General features: G+C 61.4%; 3 protein-coding genes across 3 annotated transcripts in view; all 3 read right to left on the minus strand.

Moving 5' to 3' along the window:
• Positions 1-2,244, minus strand: part of PFKFB4 (6-phosphofructo-2-kinase/fructose-2,6-biphosphatase 4) — a 34,448-nt gene extending 32,204 nt beyond the window's left edge. Inside the window, exon 1 of the mRNA XM_081817097.1 lies at positions 2,144-2,244. Coding sequence (XP_081673223.1) covers positions 2,144-2,207 — 64 coding nt within the window. The 5' untranslated portion in view covers positions 2,208-2,244. The remainder of the gene's footprint in view (positions 1-2,143) is intronic.
• A 1,382-nt stretch (positions 2,245-3,626) lies between these two features.
• On the minus strand, positions 3,627-4,077 carry UCN2 (urocortin 2). The gene has a single exon (XM_006733002.2). The coding sequence runs from the start codon at positions 4,075-4,077 to the stop codon at positions 3,739-3,741; it is 339 nt and encodes a 112-aa protein (XP_006733065.2). The 3' UTR covers positions 3,627-3,738.
• A 1,241-nt stretch (positions 4,078-5,318) lies between these two features.
• The window catches only part of COL7A1 (collagen type VII alpha 1 chain), a 31,052-nt gene continuing 19,616 nt past the window's right edge, over positions 5,319-16,754 (minus strand). Inside the window, exons 74-118 of the mRNA XM_081817123.1 lie at positions 16,661-16,696; positions 16,520-16,573; positions 16,268-16,336; positions 16,147-16,191; positions 15,963-16,025; positions 15,787-15,831; positions 15,422-15,457; positions 15,255-15,290; positions 15,069-15,113; positions 14,818-14,850; positions 14,676-14,738; positions 14,550-14,585; positions 14,390-14,470; positions 14,190-14,258; positions 14,028-14,063; positions 13,910-13,951; positions 13,429-13,473; positions 13,296-13,340; positions 12,569-12,604; positions 12,426-12,485; positions 12,181-12,288; positions 11,921-11,992; positions 11,742-11,777; positions 11,480-11,548; positions 11,338-11,382; positions 11,076-11,111; positions 10,928-10,963; positions 10,792-10,848; positions 10,571-10,642; positions 10,011-10,082; positions 9,766-9,801; positions 9,371-9,451; positions 9,057-9,110; positions 8,929-8,982; positions 8,794-8,856; positions 8,276-8,338; positions 8,056-8,172; positions 7,794-7,871; positions 7,643-7,696; positions 7,422-7,470; positions 6,855-6,887; positions 6,620-6,706; positions 6,292-6,381; positions 5,987-6,184; positions 5,319-5,653 (exon numbers count right to left, since the gene is read on the minus strand). Coding sequence (XP_081673249.1) covers positions 5,637-5,653; positions 5,987-6,184; positions 6,292-6,381; positions 6,620-6,706; positions 6,855-6,887; positions 7,422-7,470; positions 7,643-7,696; positions 7,794-7,871; positions 8,056-8,172; positions 8,276-8,338; positions 8,794-8,856; positions 8,929-8,982; positions 9,057-9,110; positions 9,371-9,451; positions 9,766-9,801; positions 10,011-10,082; positions 10,571-10,642; positions 10,792-10,848; positions 10,928-10,963; positions 11,076-11,111; positions 11,338-11,382; positions 11,480-11,548; positions 11,742-11,777; positions 11,921-11,992; positions 12,181-12,288; positions 12,426-12,485; positions 12,569-12,604; positions 13,296-13,340; positions 13,429-13,473; positions 13,910-13,951; positions 14,028-14,063; positions 14,190-14,258; positions 14,390-14,470; positions 14,550-14,585; positions 14,676-14,738; positions 14,818-14,850; positions 15,069-15,113; positions 15,255-15,290; positions 15,422-15,457; positions 15,787-15,831; positions 15,963-16,025; positions 16,147-16,191; positions 16,268-16,336; positions 16,520-16,573; positions 16,661-16,696 — 2,652 coding nt within the window. The 3' untranslated portion in view covers positions 5,319-5,636. The remainder of the gene's footprint in view (positions 5,654-5,986; positions 6,185-6,291; positions 6,382-6,619; positions 6,707-6,854; positions 6,888-7,421; positions 7,471-7,642; positions 7,697-7,793; positions 7,872-8,055; positions 8,173-8,275; positions 8,339-8,793; positions 8,857-8,928; positions 8,983-9,056; positions 9,111-9,370; positions 9,452-9,765; positions 9,802-10,010; positions 10,083-10,570; positions 10,643-10,791; positions 10,849-10,927; positions 10,964-11,075; positions 11,112-11,337; positions 11,383-11,479; positions 11,549-11,741; positions 11,778-11,920; positions 11,993-12,180; positions 12,289-12,425; positions 12,486-12,568; positions 12,605-13,295; positions 13,341-13,428; positions 13,474-13,909; positions 13,952-14,027; positions 14,064-14,189; positions 14,259-14,389; positions 14,471-14,549; positions 14,586-14,675; positions 14,739-14,817; positions 14,851-15,068; positions 15,114-15,254; positions 15,291-15,421; positions 15,458-15,786; positions 15,832-15,962; positions 16,026-16,146; positions 16,192-16,267; positions 16,337-16,519; positions 16,574-16,660; positions 16,697-16,754) is intronic.

Raw genomic sequence — 16,754 nt, forward strand, 5'->3', positions numbered from 1 at the left:
TAGCCGGCTACCCCAGGAGGAATGCCCTGCCCCAGACAGAGCTGAGCACTTCCTCCTTCATCCTTCCTCTGCAGTGTCCACCCCCCACCTCCCTCCACCTGACGCAGAAGCAGCTCTGTGCACACCCGTGGGCAGCTCTTGATGAGCAGGATACCGCTTGTGACAACCCGCCCGCTTTCCTACTTCTCCAAAGCCACTCATTCTGTTCCTGACACAGCCAGCCTTGCCATCTGTCTCCTAGCCATTGCCAAGGCCATCCCGGGGCCACCTTGACCTCAGAGACCTTGTCACCACCCGCCCACACCCTCTCCAACCCCCAGCACTTATTGCAAAAGCTACATGTTCTAGCATCCACAGTCACCCAGCACTTCCTCTGGCCTGCCCATTCTCCTCCTCAGCCCTCTTGGGACGTTAGTCAAAGGCTGGGGGTACAGGGTAGCCAGAGCAGGGCAGGATGCCAGGGCCATTTCGAGGGAACTGTCCCCACGCCCAGACAGTCTGAGCCTAGCTTCCTAGGAAGAGCCGTGGCTCTGTACCTCCCACCCTTCCCCAAACAGTCTGACCCTGGGCTGACCCAGACACACCTTCCCAAGTCCCCACACCAAGCGGGAGGCCACAGGTTACCAGCAGGAGGAGCCTGGGGCTCCTCCCCAAGGCCAGAGTCTACCTCTGCTCTAAGAACATTCTTCATCTCCCTGCCCATTTCTCGAGTAGGAAACTGAGGGAGGGGAGCAGGGCCCAGGGTCACAGAGTCAGCCCAGAGTGCAGGATGGACTCAGATGAACTCCCAGCCCTTCAAAACCTCACCTCCCACATCTTCCATGTTACCACATTTCCCACCCCTACACCTAGGCTCTGGTTTGTTCCCTCCAATGCTCTCTTGCATCAGTAGATGCCCAATAGAACAGCCAGCCTTCATGGCTTTTCCCTCCTTGGGGCCATCCCAAAGTGATGGGGTGGAAAGTGTACTGGGATGTCAGCATGCACTGGTGTGTGGCTATGTTCTGCTCAGCCTCCCCGCTCCTCTATGAACCTGCCTGGCCTGGCCCAGGTTGGATCCAGTGGTGCCCTCTGCACCAACCACTGGACCTCTCTCCAGTGTCCCTGGCTACAAGCTATAGGGTGGCTGAAGTCCTAGCTCTCAGTTCTCAGTGCTCAAACTCTTCCCCATCCCTGTATCTGCTGGTCAGCCCTGGCCAGACTTTGCAGCATAAAGGCCCAGGCCTTTGGGTCAGCGAATGCCACACAGACCCACATGCCCACATGCCCACGCATGGAAGCGTGCACACAGAGCCCCACGTTCATGCACACTAGCAACCCAGGCCTGCCCAGAGACAGGCAGGCTGCCGGGGGTCCGCTGCTCTCTACTGCCTCCCTTCCCCTTTATTTCCCTCCTCCTCTCCCCTCTGCTGCCACTGGGAGGTTCAGGGAGTTCCCAGGGCCACTTCAAGCCAAGGATCATCCCCGGTATCTCCCTGGACCCAGAGCTCACAGAGGGTGTGAGGTTCCAGCTTGGGGGTATGGAGCCATATGACTGAGCAGCCTGTGAACTGTGGTCTGCACTTGCTGATTCCAGCCTGGCACAGGGCACACAGTAGGTGCTCAAAGTGACTCAGGGCCAGCCAAGGCACACAGTTAGGGCTCAGAGAGGTTCATGACCAGGACAGAGCACACAGTAGGTGCTTAGAGCAGCCCAGGACCCACGCAAGGCACACAGTAGGTGCCCTAGAAATGCTGGTTTAAGGGCTAAAGCCACTTCATACGAAAAATTTTCCAAATGAGCCCCTGGGCCTCCCCAAAATGATGTGTGACCCCTGAGGGGGGACCTGGACAAACATGACCCCCTTGGAGGCCAGCAAAGGGCAGAACAGGAGGGCCTCAGGCAGCTCCAGCTGGCTGTCCCTCTCTCTGGGCTGGAGGAAGAAGCTATTTATAGTTCCCCTTGGCCCAGCCCCCCCACTCCCCTGCAAGGCGACAGTGTTCCCCCTCCTCCTTGCCACTGACAGGCTGATGCCCCCTCAGAGCACCCCTACACTTAGAGAGACCCCCCCAACACCCTCGCACCTCTTCCAGCACCACCCCCACTGTGCTCTGGTCGTTCCCCCAGCCTCCCCCCCACCCTCTCCCCGCCGCCCATGCCTACCCCGCCTGCTGCTCCCTGACCCGGGGTCCGTCAGGGCGCTGCCTCCCTCCTCGCCTCTGTCCATTCTGCAAGCGAAGTGGCCCGGGCAGCCGCCCCCTGCAGCCTGGAGCCGGGCAGCCCCGCCCTCTGGGTGCGGGAGGGAGCTGCGGTGTGCCCCGTGTGGCCCCGCCTTCCCAGCCCCGCCCTGGGCCCGCCCCCCAGGGCTGCTCACAACTTGAGAGATCAGCAGTGCCCCCACCCCAGGCAGCCCTACTCCCGCCCCCGTGTGGCCTCCCTCTCTGGCCAGAGCAGTCCATACTGCCCAGGGTCTGCCCTTGGCTCCAGCCAGAGCCCTCCCCGCTACCTAGAGTTTCTGCCCCATATGCGGGCAAGCCTGTCCACACCGTTCAGAAGGTCAGTCCCATCTCCAGCCCGGCCATGGAGCTGGCCGTGTGAGATTAGGGAAAACCTATTCCTTCCACACCGAGGGACCAGGTTGGTGAAATGGTGCAGGGGTGCGTGTGGGGGGGAGTGGGCAGAGGGGCAGCGTAGCCAGCTATGACTCAGCCCTGGGTGCCCATGACTGTGACCCTCGTTCATCCCATTCTCCAGGCACTACATTTCTGGAGCTCTCTCCTGCGTGCCAGAACCTTCGTGTACACTGTCACTTGGTGTTCGCAAGAAGCCTGGTGGCATCACTGCTCTACAGAGGAGGAAACTGAGGCTTGGAAAGATGAGCACGTTTGCTCCGGACAGTTGGATGAAGGAGGGGCAGAGCTGGGCTGGAGCCCCAGCAGCCCAAGCCACGCATGTCCAAGGGCCACGGCTGGGTGTGCAGGCGTGTGGGTAGGACAGTGCCTGGCTGTGCGTTGAGCGTGCTTCATGCTGGTTTGGGGGACAAGCCCCTGTTCCACGCAGCCCCCTCACCTGCCCTCACCTTGCCCACCCACAGTCACAGCTATCAGATACGCAGAGACGCAGCCGCCCATGCACGCGTACGCCTGCCACAAGGCAAGGCTGCCACAGTCACAGACTTGCCACATCCGGCCACCCATGCCTGGAGATGCCCCTGACGGCCCCTTCATCGGAGGTGGGTGCTGCCTCGGGGAGCACAAAACATGCGTGTGACCCTCAGCCTGCACTTCCCTGTGTGGTGACCCGTGGGGGGCAGGGCAGACCTGCGGGTCTGGTCTTAGGCAGACTCGTCTCAGATAACATGTCGGGCTCCTGTGCCAAAGTTCCTAAAAGTGGAGCAAGAGTAACCGCGTTGAGTGTCTGGATGCTCTTTGACCTTGGGGCACCCAGACATGGCGAGACTCCACACAGTAGTGACATTCCACGGTAGCGTCCAAGCTGTCCAGACATATTGGAAGTCTGCGGGGCTCCAGGCGTGGCAAGACTCCATTTGGCAGCCCCCCAGTCTGGCAACGTCCAGGCTATCCAGACACACTGTGGCTCTGAGAGGCACTCAGCTGTGATATGACACCATCTGGCAGTGACCCCACAGCGTGGTGGCCAGGCGCACCATGCCCAGATGTAGCCCGTCCTGCTCTGCCACCGCCTTCCAGGTCTCCTGATCCGGGGTGGTCCCATCATTGTGACCCCCACCCTCCGGCTCAGCGGCGGCCAACGTGCGCCAGGATGCGAGCGTTGGTGGCGGCCTGCTCCCTCGCAGCTCTGGCCCGGGCTTGCTCCAGTAAGATCTGCAGGAGGCCAATGGGGATATCCAGCGAGAGGATGATGCGGGGGCCCGGGTGGGGGCCGGGGCTGGGGTGGCCCCAAGCAGTGGAGGGGCCTGTGGTGCTGGCTGAGGTGCTGTCCGAAGCCACGGGGCGGGGAGTGGCCTGGGGAGGGTTCTGAGGGAGGAGCTGGGAAACTGGGAGAGGGGTCGCAGGGACAAGCAGGGCCCTGCCCAATGTCAGGACCATCAGCACCAGCAGAGCCCACCTGGTCATCGTGGTGGTCAGGCTGCAAGGAGAAAAGAGGCTCAGGGCAGGGGCTCTGGGCAGCCATGGCGCATGGACAGAGACAGATGGGGAAAGCAGACAGACAGACAGGGAGACTGAGGGAAAGAGACAGAGAGAGATTAGAGAGGCCAGGCAAGGGATGGAGAGAGATAGAAGAGACAGAGATGAAAGGACAAGACAGCCAGAGTGAGACTGAGAAAATCAAGACAGAGCTAGACAGATCAGGGGCCAGGGAGATAAAGAGAGCACAGCTTGATCTAGATGTAGAGATAGAGATACACTTGGGGAGGGGAAGGAGAAGAGGGAGAAAGAGGAGAGAGAGGAGGCAAACCAAAAGAGAGGGAGCCTGGAAGAAAAAGAGGCTGGAACCACCCCAGACACAGACAACATGATAAAGATAGGGATGCAAAGGGGCGCCTGGGTGGCTCAGTCAGTTAAGTGTCTGCCTTCGGCTCAGGTCATGATCCCAGGGTCCTGGGATCGAGTCCCACATCAGGCTCCCTGCTCAGCAGGGAGTCTGCTTCTCCCTCCCCCTTTGCCCCACCCCGTGCTCATGCATGCACTCTCTCTCTCTCAAATAAATAAGTAAAATCTTTAAAAAAAAAAAAAATAGGGATGCAAAGACACAGAGAGAACACGGAGGGACAAAAGGGGAGCCTGAGTTCTGAGGGAGCTTGCAACAGATCGAGGACAATAAAGAGCAGGAATGGGGTCCTCAAGGTGGAGAAGCAGCCAGAGACTCCAAGGCCCCCTCAGGTCCAGAGACCTCCACCAAACCAAATCCCACATCCACTCAGCCCCCAAGGCCCTGCCCACCCCACCCAGAGCCACCTCAGTCCTACCAGCGGCAGCCTCCTCTGGGGCCAGGTGGGGCCGCCGGCGCTGCCCGTGGCTGGGGCCAGGCAGCGCAGTGCTGTGGTCCAGCTCTCTGCTCCCTTCACGGCCCATTTCTCTCTCTCAGCCCCCTGAGGTAGGAGCTGGGGCGTGGCCCCTGGCATGAAGCAGCTCCCCCCCTCTGACTCATCCCCTCCTGGGGAGCAGTGAGGACATGTCCTCAGCCCCCACTTGGTCTACTCCTTTTGGGGGACAAGTTGAGGACTGAGGGTCACAGGACAGTGACCAGGGCCGGACAGAGGGACTCTGCACCCATGCAGAATAGCACTGACCTCCCAGGGAAAACCTAACCCCCTGCCACCCCCATCTCCCCAAACAGTCACAACAGGGGCCTTTTAAAACAGCAGCTTTAATGCTCCCCCCAGAATCAGCACCATGTCATGACAGGCTTGGGTCAAGGGGCGGGTCAGATGCAGTCACATCCGCTCCCTGCCCACAGCCACCCCCGCACTGAGTCATCTGCTGGGGAAGCAGGAGCCACAGTGGGGGTTTGTCCACAGGGGGGAAGGCTAGACCCACGGGACCAAGTCACTGAAATAATGGACACGCTCATGCACGCTCCCATGCACACAGGCCTCTAGCACCAAGGGGAGGGACAGCAGGACTCCTCCAGGGGACGCTGAACTTCAGCTGGCCAGCTGGTCATCTGGGCCTCAGCTTCGGGCAGCACCTGGGGGGGGCGGCAGACGGGGAGCTGTCTTCAGCCATCTGGCCTTACCCAGCATGTGTGCCCAGAGAGGCACTGGGCAAAGGATCAGCGGGGCACTGGGGGCATGACAGGGAGTGGGGCTCTGACCTCAGAGAGGGGATCCTCACTCAGGTCCTTGGAGGAGGGAGCATGGAAGGGACCCCACAGCTAGGGTTCTCTGTTCAGTTCCTTGGTCTGGGGGTCTGTCCCAGGCCCCCAGTCTGAGGGGGCTCCTGACCCGGGCCCCCGACAAGGACCTGATCTGGGGAGGCTCGGTGTCTTGGCTCCTATTGGGGTGGACGGGTAGGCCCATACCTGTTCCCTGGTTCTGGAGCACGCGGGGCAGGCAGCGGCGCTCACAGGCCTCACGGGTCCCAAAACGGTTGGCATTCCCTCCACAGCCACCATAGACAAAGGGGTGACAGGCCTCTGTGCCACCTGCCGCCGCCCGATGGTACCAGCGCAAGGTGTAGGCAGCGCAGGAGCCCTCGTCCAGTGGAAGCAAGCAGGGGTCTAGGGCCAGCGGGGGTCAGGAGGTCAGCAAGGGCGGTGGCCATCAGAGAGGGACTGGGGGCCTGCCGCCCCTCCCTGAACCCTTCTGGGCCCGCCCCCGCTCTCACCATCGCCAGCCCGAGGAGCTTCAGGGTCTTGGTATTCCTCCATGGAGTACTCAGAGTACTCGTACTCGTCGTCCTCAGGGGGCACCTGGCCTGCACACAGGGTGGGGAGTACTGTGACACGGCCAGGCTGCTGCGGGGCCACGTCCATGCTGCCCAACCCTGGCCCTGGGGGCGGGGCGGGCAACACCCGCCTCCCACGCGTTCAGTGTCCGTGCCGTGCCCTGCGTGCTGCCCCTGTGCACGTGGCATTGCCCCGCACGCAGGAGCAACGCCTCATGGGTCTGCGCCCCACCGCATGGCCCCCCAGCCCGGGTCCATCTGTCCTCACCTTCCTCCTCCGTGTGAGAAACCCGGAGCACAGGCACAGGGTGGAGCTGGGGGCCGGCAGTGTCTGCAGCATAACTCGGGAGGGGTCCTGGAGCAAGGGGTAGGGGCACAGGGCCTTGGGGTCATAATGGTGGCCACCCCAGCCAAGCCCCGGCTGAGTGAACCCAGGTGATGGGCACAGAAGGGCCTGGGATGGGGAAGGTTCCGGGAGCAGAAAATACCAGAAAATTACTCACGTGATCCAGATGCGATGAACTGGCTCTGGCAGGCTGGAGCGGGCCGAGAAGGGCAGGGAGAGAGACAAGGACAGAGAACAAGAGACGAAGATGGAAAGCGGCAGGGGAAGAGACAGAGGGACACACACAGGGGGACACAGATGCACAGAGAAGGACCGCAGGAGAGATGGACAAGAGAGACCAACGGAGGGAAAGAATGGGTGGGAAGCAGAGAGAGAGGCAGGGAGAGAGACAGAGAGGGTCAGAAGTAGGCGGGCGTGGAGAAGGTTTGGAAGCGGTCAGACAGAGGGACAGGAGGAGACACAGCTTCATTCTCTGATGCCCACCGGCCTGCTCCCACCTCCACCCTCCACACAGCCACACTGGGCTGCTAGGGACACTACGGGAAAGTCCTGTCAGCACATCTGTCCTGAAGCGCATGTATCCTCCTGCGTATCTATCCATCCCCGCCCATCTCCTTCACTGCTCGAGCCCCGTCGGGTCTGCGGACCCTGCCTGCCCCTGTCTAGGGGAGCCGGGGTGGAGTGGGAATGGGACCCAAGAGGCTCTGGGCTGGGCCGCACTCACCGCAATGCTGACTCATCTCCTGACGCACAAAGCCTCGAATGTCATCCTCCTGGGAGCACAAGACCACAAAGGATCATGAAGCACCCATGGATCACGGGAGAGACAAAAGGCATATGATGCAGGGCTCACGGAGGGACAGCACTGAGTCAGGGGCCCAGGCCCAGGCGGTGAGGGTCCTGGGTGTGGAAGGTGGGGCCCAGCCCACCCAGGCCCACACTTACTGTCAGTGCAGCTTCTCCCTTCTCCCCGCGGGGGCCGGCGGGCCCTGGTCGCCCCTACGCACAACGGATGGGACAGGGCTGTGACCCCCGATCTTAGGGACACTGGAGGTCACCCTGGTCTCCGACCCTATGCCCAGGAATCCCCACTCACCTGCTCTCCTCTCTCTCCAGGGGTCCCAGGGGCTCCAGGGGCACCCACCACTCTCTCTCCGGGGGGGCCCCGCTCACCCTAACAGATACAAGGACCCAGTGAGCAGTCAGAGGCAGTGGAGGTCGGAAGTCGGGAAAGTGGGAGAGCGTAGGTTCAGAGACTGGGGCAGGGGCCTCGGGGACGGGTTGCAGGGTCAGAGGTCAGTGAGGTTGGAAGGGTCAGGGAGGTTCAGGGGTCAGGAGTCAGAGTCCGAGCTCTTTACCTTCTGGCCCTGAAGTCCTTCGGGGCCTTTGGGACCAACACTGCCAGGTGGCCCAGGGGGACCGCTAGAGCCGTCACTGCCCCTGGGACCTGGGAAGCCCCCAATTCCAGGGGGCCCCTGTGGAGAGACGGTCAGGGTCAGTGATCAAAGCCCCCAAAGATGGACGCACTTCCAGTAAGTATAATCTGCTTAGTTCACCATGACCTTGGTCTCAACTTACCCGCTCCCCTTTCTCGCCCTGGTCACCCTTGGACCCTGGCTGCCCATCAAAGCCTCTATCACCCTGGGAATGGAAAGAAGCATGAGAGACCATCTGCGTCGGCCTCCTCAGCTCAATGGCCGTGAGCCCCTTGGCCCAACGGCCACCATCTTCCATGACCCAAGCACCTGTGACCCTACGATCCCAGGACCCTTGGTCTGCCGTGCTCCCCATGACCCCGACCGACCTTACTGTCATACCCCTTGCCCTGATTCCACCTATTTCCTTTATACAGACACTCCAACCTCCCCCACTAACCCCTTAGCCCTGATGCACATCTCCCCACTTCACCTCTCATCCCTTAATCCTAAATTCCCACTGTGACCCCAACCCACCCTGAAACCTCAAGGCCAACCTCACTCTACCCCACAATGTCCCAACCCTCCATAACCCTGTTGAAATGACACCCCCATCACCCTACCATGATCTTCCCTGCCCCATTCTGCCCCCCTTATATCCACTGTTGAGAGACCCCATACCTTGGGACCGATCAGGCCCTCCTTCCCAGGGGCCCCCGCCTGGCCCGGCACCCCCGGCTCCCCCTGGAGAAGAGAAAACATGAGCTGGGCCCTGGCCCACCCATTCTCTCCCCATCCTGGGTACCCCACACTCACCATATCTCCCTTGCGTCCTGCCAGCCCAGGGCGGCCCAGGGGACCAGCTTCTCCCTGCAGCGATCAGGTGGAGGGGTCAAACGTAGGCCCAGGCCCCACAGCTGCCCACATCCCCGTCACCTCCATACCTTATCTCCCTTCTCTCCGTCGAGGCCACAGGCTCCCTTTATCCCTCGCTCACCCTGCGGGGAAAAAGCAGATGGAAAAGTGACTTCCAGATACTTCACCCTATAACCCCTTGACCACGAAACCACTTTCCAAATTGGCCTCAGACACTCTAATCTCTGACCTTCCAACCCCTAACCCAATACCCCACATTCAACCCCAGATATCCCAACATCTGACCCCAGATACCTGACCTTCAACCCCAGATACCTTGCCCTCTAACATTAGCGCCCCCCACCCCCCGCCCAACGAAGAAAAAACCCCAGCCCCTTCCCACCTTGAGGCCCCGGGGACCCATGAAGCCAATATCTCCTTTGTCTCCTCGGACACCAGGGGCTCCATCCTTTCCTGGGGATCCCTGGTGGGGAAAGGGGTCAATATAAAGTCAAGGAGGTCAGGAGGGATCCAGGAGAATCACTCTGGATGAAAGGAACAGGGAACATCACAGGGTGAGAGTCACTATTGGAGGCCAGAGCTGCTGGAAGGGCAGGGCTGTCCAGGGGCAGGGGACACCCTGTGGGTGGGATCATCACAGCAATTACTGTGAAGGTGGGGGCCCCGGGCAGCCTGAGAACACCATGAGAGCACCAGTCACTGAAAGGTCAAAGGCCACCACATGAGGACAGGGGCCCTGTGGGGCAGGGCGTCTCTGTGGGAGCAGGGGCATCTTACCGGGTCACCTGGGATCCCTGCGGTGCCAGGCTCACCCTGTGGGAAGCACAGATGGGGGAGGGCAGCCCTTCAACGTGACTGTTCCCCATGCCACTCAGGGACTCCCAGGCCGCACACAGATCCCATGTAAACACACACGTGGCCAACAGGGAGGGAGGCTGGAAACCTTCCAATGTTCAGAGGACACCCACAAGACAGATGTTTGTGACGGGTGGGTCTGGGTCTGTGTCTGGGGTGGGGCTGACCTTGAGTCCTGTGAGTCCACGAGCTCCCAGCAACCCGGCTGAACCCTTGTCACCAGGCTCTCCTTTGGTGCCCTGTGGGTGTGACCCGGAGAGGGACACAATCAGGACTAGACCGGGCTGGAGGCTTGGAGTGAGACTGGAACCTGCCAGGTGAGGAGAGCCAGCCAATGCTGCTCCCACCCACTGCCCCCAGCGGGGCTCATTTCTCACCCCAGGCTCTCAGATCCCTGCCCCTCCCTCCTACCACGGGGCCCCTACACCTACCTGGAGCACCCCCGATACCTGAAAAGCCCCTTGTCTGTTCCCAGAGGGCCTCTCCTGGAGCTACATTCCACAGAGCTCCTTGGTGACCTCACATGGAGGTACTCGAGACCTCCGGGGAGCCCCCATCCTCTCAGCCATCCCACAGAGTTATTACAGTCCACTGAACCCTTCCCCTCTGACCCCCCAAAAGCCCCCCATCCTCCCCTCCTATCCTCACAGACCCTCAATAGAGCCCCCACAGCCCACAGAAACCCTCTCCCAACCCCACACAGAGTACCCCACCCTCTTCCCTGTACCTTCTCTCCAGGGTTCCCATTGTCTCCACGAGGTCCTTTGTCACCATCTATGCCTGGAGGCCCTCGTTCGCCCTGGGCCAGGGGTCAGAAGTCAGGGTCAGGGGCTGGAGGGCCCTCACCCCATCTGAGTTTGAGCTCTCAGATCCCCTGGCCCAGCCCCCAGAGGAGCCCCTCCCACATCCAAGAGAGACCCAGGCTGTACATGGGCCAGAACTACTCACCATGTCCCCCTTGGCACCCCGTGGCCCTGGAGGCCCCACAGCCATGGCTGCATCACCCTGAGTGGACAGGGGGCAGTCAGAGGAGTCAGGAGCACCCTTAGTCCATGCCTCTGCCCTCTCCCATGCCCACACTCACCTTGTCACCCTTTAGCCCTGAGGCTCCAGCGTCACCCTGTTGGGTGGAAGAGTGTGAATCTCTCCAAACCGGAGGAGTTCCAATCCTGAATTACAAGATCTAGCCCCAACCCTGCCCACCCCGGGGATCTTTTCCCCCATGTCCTTACCTTCTCCCCACGCTCACCCCGGCTGCCTGGGGGCCCCTATATGAGAAGAAGACAACAGTAAGCTAAGGGAATTTGGGGGCATTAGTGGGGAGACTGCTCAGGGGGCAGGGGAGGACTAAGGAGTCCCAGGGGAATAGGAGAGATGAAGGACCAGAGAGTACATAAGAAGAACCAGGGGGCTACAGAGAGTGTCCCAAGGGCACAGAGGGCACAGGCAGGGGACTGAAGCCACACCGCTGGCGCTTTCCCCAAGGGGACCCACCATGAGTCCTCGGGGTCCCTCCTGGCCAGGACGGCCATCTTCACCCTGCATGTTGACATTAAGTTCATTGACTCAGAAGCTGGAAATCAGAGGTGAGAGCTGTGCTAAAGGGGACTGTGGCCGCAGAGCAGGACATACATACCCGGACACCTGGCTCCCCACGCTCCCCACGCTCGCCGCGGGCCCCGGGCAGACCTGCTCCAGGGTCTCCCTGGAGATCAATAGGATACCGGGGATATGCAAGAGGAATCAGTGGGGGACAGAGCGGGACAGACAGGGTGATGGGGGTCAGTGGAGGCGGGAGGGGGTGATGGGAGTCAGTTGAGGCAGGAGGGGGTGACGGGGGGGTCAGTGGAGGTGGGGGGTGACATATACAGGAGAGCCAGCAGCCTTGTCCCATCTACCTTGTCTCCTTTGAGTCCAGAGGCTCCAGGAGCTCCCTGCGGACAGAGTAAGGTGAGGGTCCCGTGCCCCTCAAAGGCACACACACATACCCAAGCACGCAGTGTGTCCCAGTCCCCACGTGGACAGACTCCAACACACGGGAATCAGATACCTGGGACACTGGGGCACTTCTACTCACCGTTGACCCTGGTGGTCCAGGTGGCCCCAAGGGACCTGGGGCACCCTCTCTCCCTGGGAGACCTGCCAGACCCTACCGGAATAACGCAGCGAAAGAGGCAGAGGGTGACTTGGGGACCTTCCTCCTCCTTGGCCCCTCCAAGACTGGGAGCCCCTGAGGCAGGGCCTGGGCCCCCTTCTCCTCCTCACCTGCTCACCCACTACCAGACTCAGAGGTCCTGAAGTCACCAAGTCCCCACATGCTGTTCCCAGCATGCTTACCCGCTCTCCACTGGGGCCTGGCTGACCCATCTCTCCTCGAGGGCCTGTCTGACCAGGGAATCCGACAACACCAGGAGCACCAGGGGGGCCAGGGGGGCCCACATCTCCCTGGAACAGAGATAGCAAAGGGAGGAATGGTCCCAACGGGACTCCTTCCCAGAACTAGCCCCCGACTGCCCTCTTCTTCATCCTTCCAGGGACCTCCCTGCCCACTGCCCACCACCAGTGACAGGGCATCGACTTACCTTCAGACCTAGAGGACCAGCTGGCCCAGGGGGGCCCTGGACCCCAACTCCTGGGTCACCCTTCAAGGGAAAGAGGGGTCAGGTCAGGCCCAGGGAATCTCAGGAACATGACCTCCAGCAGAGACACTTTAGAGTATACATACCTTATTACCCTTGAGTCCAGGAGCCCCTTTTTGACCCTAAAAAACCAAAGTAAACAGTACTTGAGGGGAGGAACGTGAACCCAGAGCTGAGATATGGCCCAAGAGTATTCCCAGGGCCACTGAGATGTGCTCATGGAGATGTGGGACTCAGACATGTACACAGGACTGACTCACAGGAGCTCAGAGGCGACGATGGACTCGTGAGGGCAAAGACAGAGGGAAGTTCAGATATGAGCACAGATACGGGTGAGCTCGGGCATGACTACGGACACGTAGTGTCACACAGGAACACAGGCTCAGGGACCTCAGATGTGAGCACAGGCTCACGGGAGATCCCATGAGCACGCCAGTGCAGGAACTCAGAGCCACCCCAGCCGAGGGAGCTGAGACCCGGACTCGGAGGGGGCAGGGGATCCGGGAAGCATAAGCAGGTGAGCAAGAGAAGCCCCCAGGAACTGTGCTGTGTCCTGAGACCGGGGGCAACGGACAGGAACCACACATGTGTGCTCAGACACACTGAGGAGCTGGAGACCAGGAACAGGCACCAGGAAGCAAAGACGCCTCCCGCTTCCACGCGGGGAGCGTGGAAGCCAAGAGGCTTGGTCCCTGTGTGCACCCAGGAGCAGGATCCTGAATGCTGGAAGGTGCACAGGCCCGGGAATGGTGCCTCGGGTCCACAACTGCACTCCTCCTCCCAAGCTCTGACTTGCCCAGACCCCAGACTCACATCTTCCCCAGGGTCTCCAGGCTCCCCGGCACGGCCAGCTTCACCCTGCACAGAAAGGGCGGTAAGGGGGTCTAGCCACCCAACCTGGCCCCCTCGACCCAGCGCTCTGGCCTTTGGGCTGGGCCCACCTCACCTTCTCACCCCGAGGCCCTGGCAGTCCTCGGTCACCTTTGGCCCCCTGTAGAGGCAGGGGACAGGAAGCAACATGGGCATTAGGGTCAATGAAAAAGGATACTCAAGGAAGGAGGCATGAGGCCCGCGGTCAAATGTGACACGTATTATGGAAGCCCAGGGTCACGTATTATGGAAGCCCAGGGTCACGTATTATGGAAGCTGAGCATCACGTATTATGGAAGCCGAGCGTCACGTATTATGGAAGCCCAGGGTCACGTATTATGGAAGCCCAGGGTCACGTATTATGGAAGCCGAGCGTCACGTATTATGGAAGCCGAGGGTCACGTATTATGGAAGCCGAGGGTCACGTATTATGGAAGCCGAGCGTCACATATTATGGAAGCCCAGGGTCACGTATTATGGAAGCCAAGGGTCACGTATTATGGAAGCCGAGCATCACGAGGATGGGTGATGGGTGCTGTCGGAGGCTCCACACTCACCGGCTCTCCCAGCAGGTCTCCCACGAGGCCTCCAGGCGCTCCCTGATGTGGGACAAGGGTCAGTGGGATGCCTTGGCCTCCAGCACTTGGCCCCTCCCCCCAGGCCTCCAGCACTCACCTTCTCTCCCTTTGCTCCAGGGGGCCCGACCACAGCCTGTGGGGAATGCCCAGTGAGCTACCTCACCTCCTGCCTTCTCCCCAGCCCCACCCCGCCATCCCGGATGGGAGGCCGGCACTAGACACGGTGAGGCACGGAGGGTCGGGGTCAGGTCAGGATCACCTGTCCAGGAGCCCCCATGGGTCCAGGCTCTCCTTTAGGTCCAACAGGGCCGGGCACACCTGGTGACCCCTGCGACAGAGCAGTGTGAAGAACTCAGAGCCTGCCCACCGCCCCGGCCCTGCTGCCCTGCTCCCCCCACCCTCCGGGCACAGGACCAGGCCCCGTCCCAGGCCCGAAGCAAGCTGCCCCCAAACACACACCGGCACACCAGGAGCTCCTCTGTCTCCATCTTTTCCACCAGCACCATCACGACCTGGGGCTCCCGGCTTTCCCGTCTCCCCCTGAGAGGCAGGGGCTCTGTTAAGGGCCTGCCCATGGACTCCTGACTCCTGGAGCCCAGCCTCGATCCCCAGGACTCACCACTTGTCCAGGCAAACCTGGCGCCCCCTGAGGACCCTGAGGGAGACAAGTCAGGTATGAGGGCAACATGGGACAACATGGGACCCAGAGGGCAGGACAAGGTGTCCCTGCAGGGACCTCACTCACCACCAAGCCTGAAGGGCCAGGAGGGCCGGGAAGTCCCACAGCTCCAGTGGGTCCAGGCAGACCCTGGGAGAAGAGAGAGTTCAGGGCAGGGCCAACCGCACCTGGCTCCCTGTGGCTCTCACTCATGAGCTGGGCCACTCACCCGTCCCGGTGGTCCTGTCTCTCCAGGCTCCCCCTGCGGAAAACCCAGAGACTGCATCACCCACAGTAGGACAAGAGGCTCCTCAGCCCCTGTCCATAAGCAAAGGCCCCAGGGATGAGACACTGGGGTGCTCAGCCCCAATGCAGGGTGACGGCATCCCAGGGGGTTGGCAGATGTTACCCTGGTGTGGACCTGGCTCCAATGAGACTCCTCTTCCTTTCAGCCACACACCCGCACACACCCATACTCACCTTCAGGCCAGAAGGACCCTGGGGTCCTGCGGGGCCAGCAAGACCCTAGAAAAAAGTAATAAGAGCAGGGGACAGGGGTCAGAGTTTTCAGCCCAGGCTCGGGGATTCATGCAAACAAGGCTTGGCTCCTTAGTGGGGATCAATGCCCAGCCCACCCCCACCAGACTGTAAGCTCCCGTGACTCACCGGGGCACCGGGTGGCCCAGGGTCTCCATGGCCACCCTGTTGGAGAGAGAAAGAGTCTGATGAGGGGGAGCCAGTGCCACCCCCCCCAGGGAAACTCAGGGAGGACTGCCCCCCGTAGGATGGGGTTGGATGGGGGCAGGAGCGGGGGATGATTCTAGGATACTCACCACTGGGCCAGGGGTCCCCCTCGGACCTTGCAAACCCTGGATAGAGAAGGGGGCTGCTGAGCCTCAATCTGGGCCTCACTTGGGCCTGTTCCCACCCTCTGGAGGCCTTTGTCTAGGGAGCCCATTTGTAGGCCGCCCCGCCCCCCCCCACCACCCAGGCATAGATCACCCCGCAGCCAGGGCCCGCCCCTCAGGGATAATACATCCTGGCCTATACCCGCGCACACGCACACGCACACAGATCGGGCATCTGCACTCACAGCTGGGCTCTCAGGCACAACACCCCTGTCACCAGAGCAGCCCGCACACGGCAGAGAGCGGCTGTCCCCGGGAGCCCGGGCCACACCGTGCCTGCCACCACCTACCGGCTTCCCTTCGGGTCCAGCCACACCACGCTCTCCTGGTAGGCCCTGGAGAGAACAGATTTAAGGCCATGCTGTCCCTCCCCGAGACACTCCCAGGCAGTGCAGACTCCAGTCCAGACCACACTGTAAGAGCCCGGGGCTGGGAGGCGGGGGTGCGCATTGTGGTGCAGACTCACCGGGCTGCCGTCGAGACCCCTCTGTCCGGGCTCTCCCCGGTCTCCCTTGAGGCCTGGCACACCCTGCAAGCAGAAGGGCATGCCCTGAGCCCCCAGTCACTGCCATGTGCCCACGTACAACCATCCCTCATGGGCTCCCATAAAGGAGGGGGAAGCACGGTGCAGGGAGTGGGGGGGGCCTCACCCTGTCTCCCTTGGGGCCTTGGTCGCCGTCACTGCCTGGCTCCCCCTGTAGGGATGACATGTCACGCCGGGCCCTGGTGCCAGGGCAGGAGGTGGCCCCCTAACTGATCCCACACACTGACCTTTGCGCCCTTGAATCCAGGGGGTCCTTGCACTCCAGAGAGGCCAGGATCTGGCTCTTCCACAGCCACCTACACATACAAGGTCACAGGGGAGAGAGGTGTCTGTCACAGAGACACGGAGGGGTCCTCCTCACTCACAAGATCCCACAGGAGTTTGGGTCAGAGACACCACACAGAGTTTCTGGGGCCTGAGTTAATGGTGGCCTCCTAGTATCAAGAGTCACAGGCCTGGGGCAGGGCTGCGCTGATCACCTTGCGACCGGGGGGTCCGGGAGGTCCAGGGAGGCCAGGAGGGCCGTCTCTTCCCTGCAGAGAAGAAGGAAATGGCAGGGCTGCCCCAGCACAGCACCCAGGCAGTCCCACCCCAGAAGGACTACCCCCCCCCCAGCTCACCTGTTCTCCGCGTTCTCCTTTCTCTCCCCGTTCTCCCTGAGATGCAAATAGCAGGATGGGGGCCATGTCCAGGGGGTCCAGCTCCTCCTGGGCC

This window comes from Leptonychotes weddellii, chromosome 1 (assembly GCF_054177405.1).
Source record: "Leptonychotes weddellii isolate Sample4059 chromosome 1, ASM5417740v2, whole genome shotgun sequence".
NCBI lineage: Eukaryota > Metazoa > Chordata > Mammalia > Carnivora > Phocidae > Leptonychotes > Leptonychotes weddellii.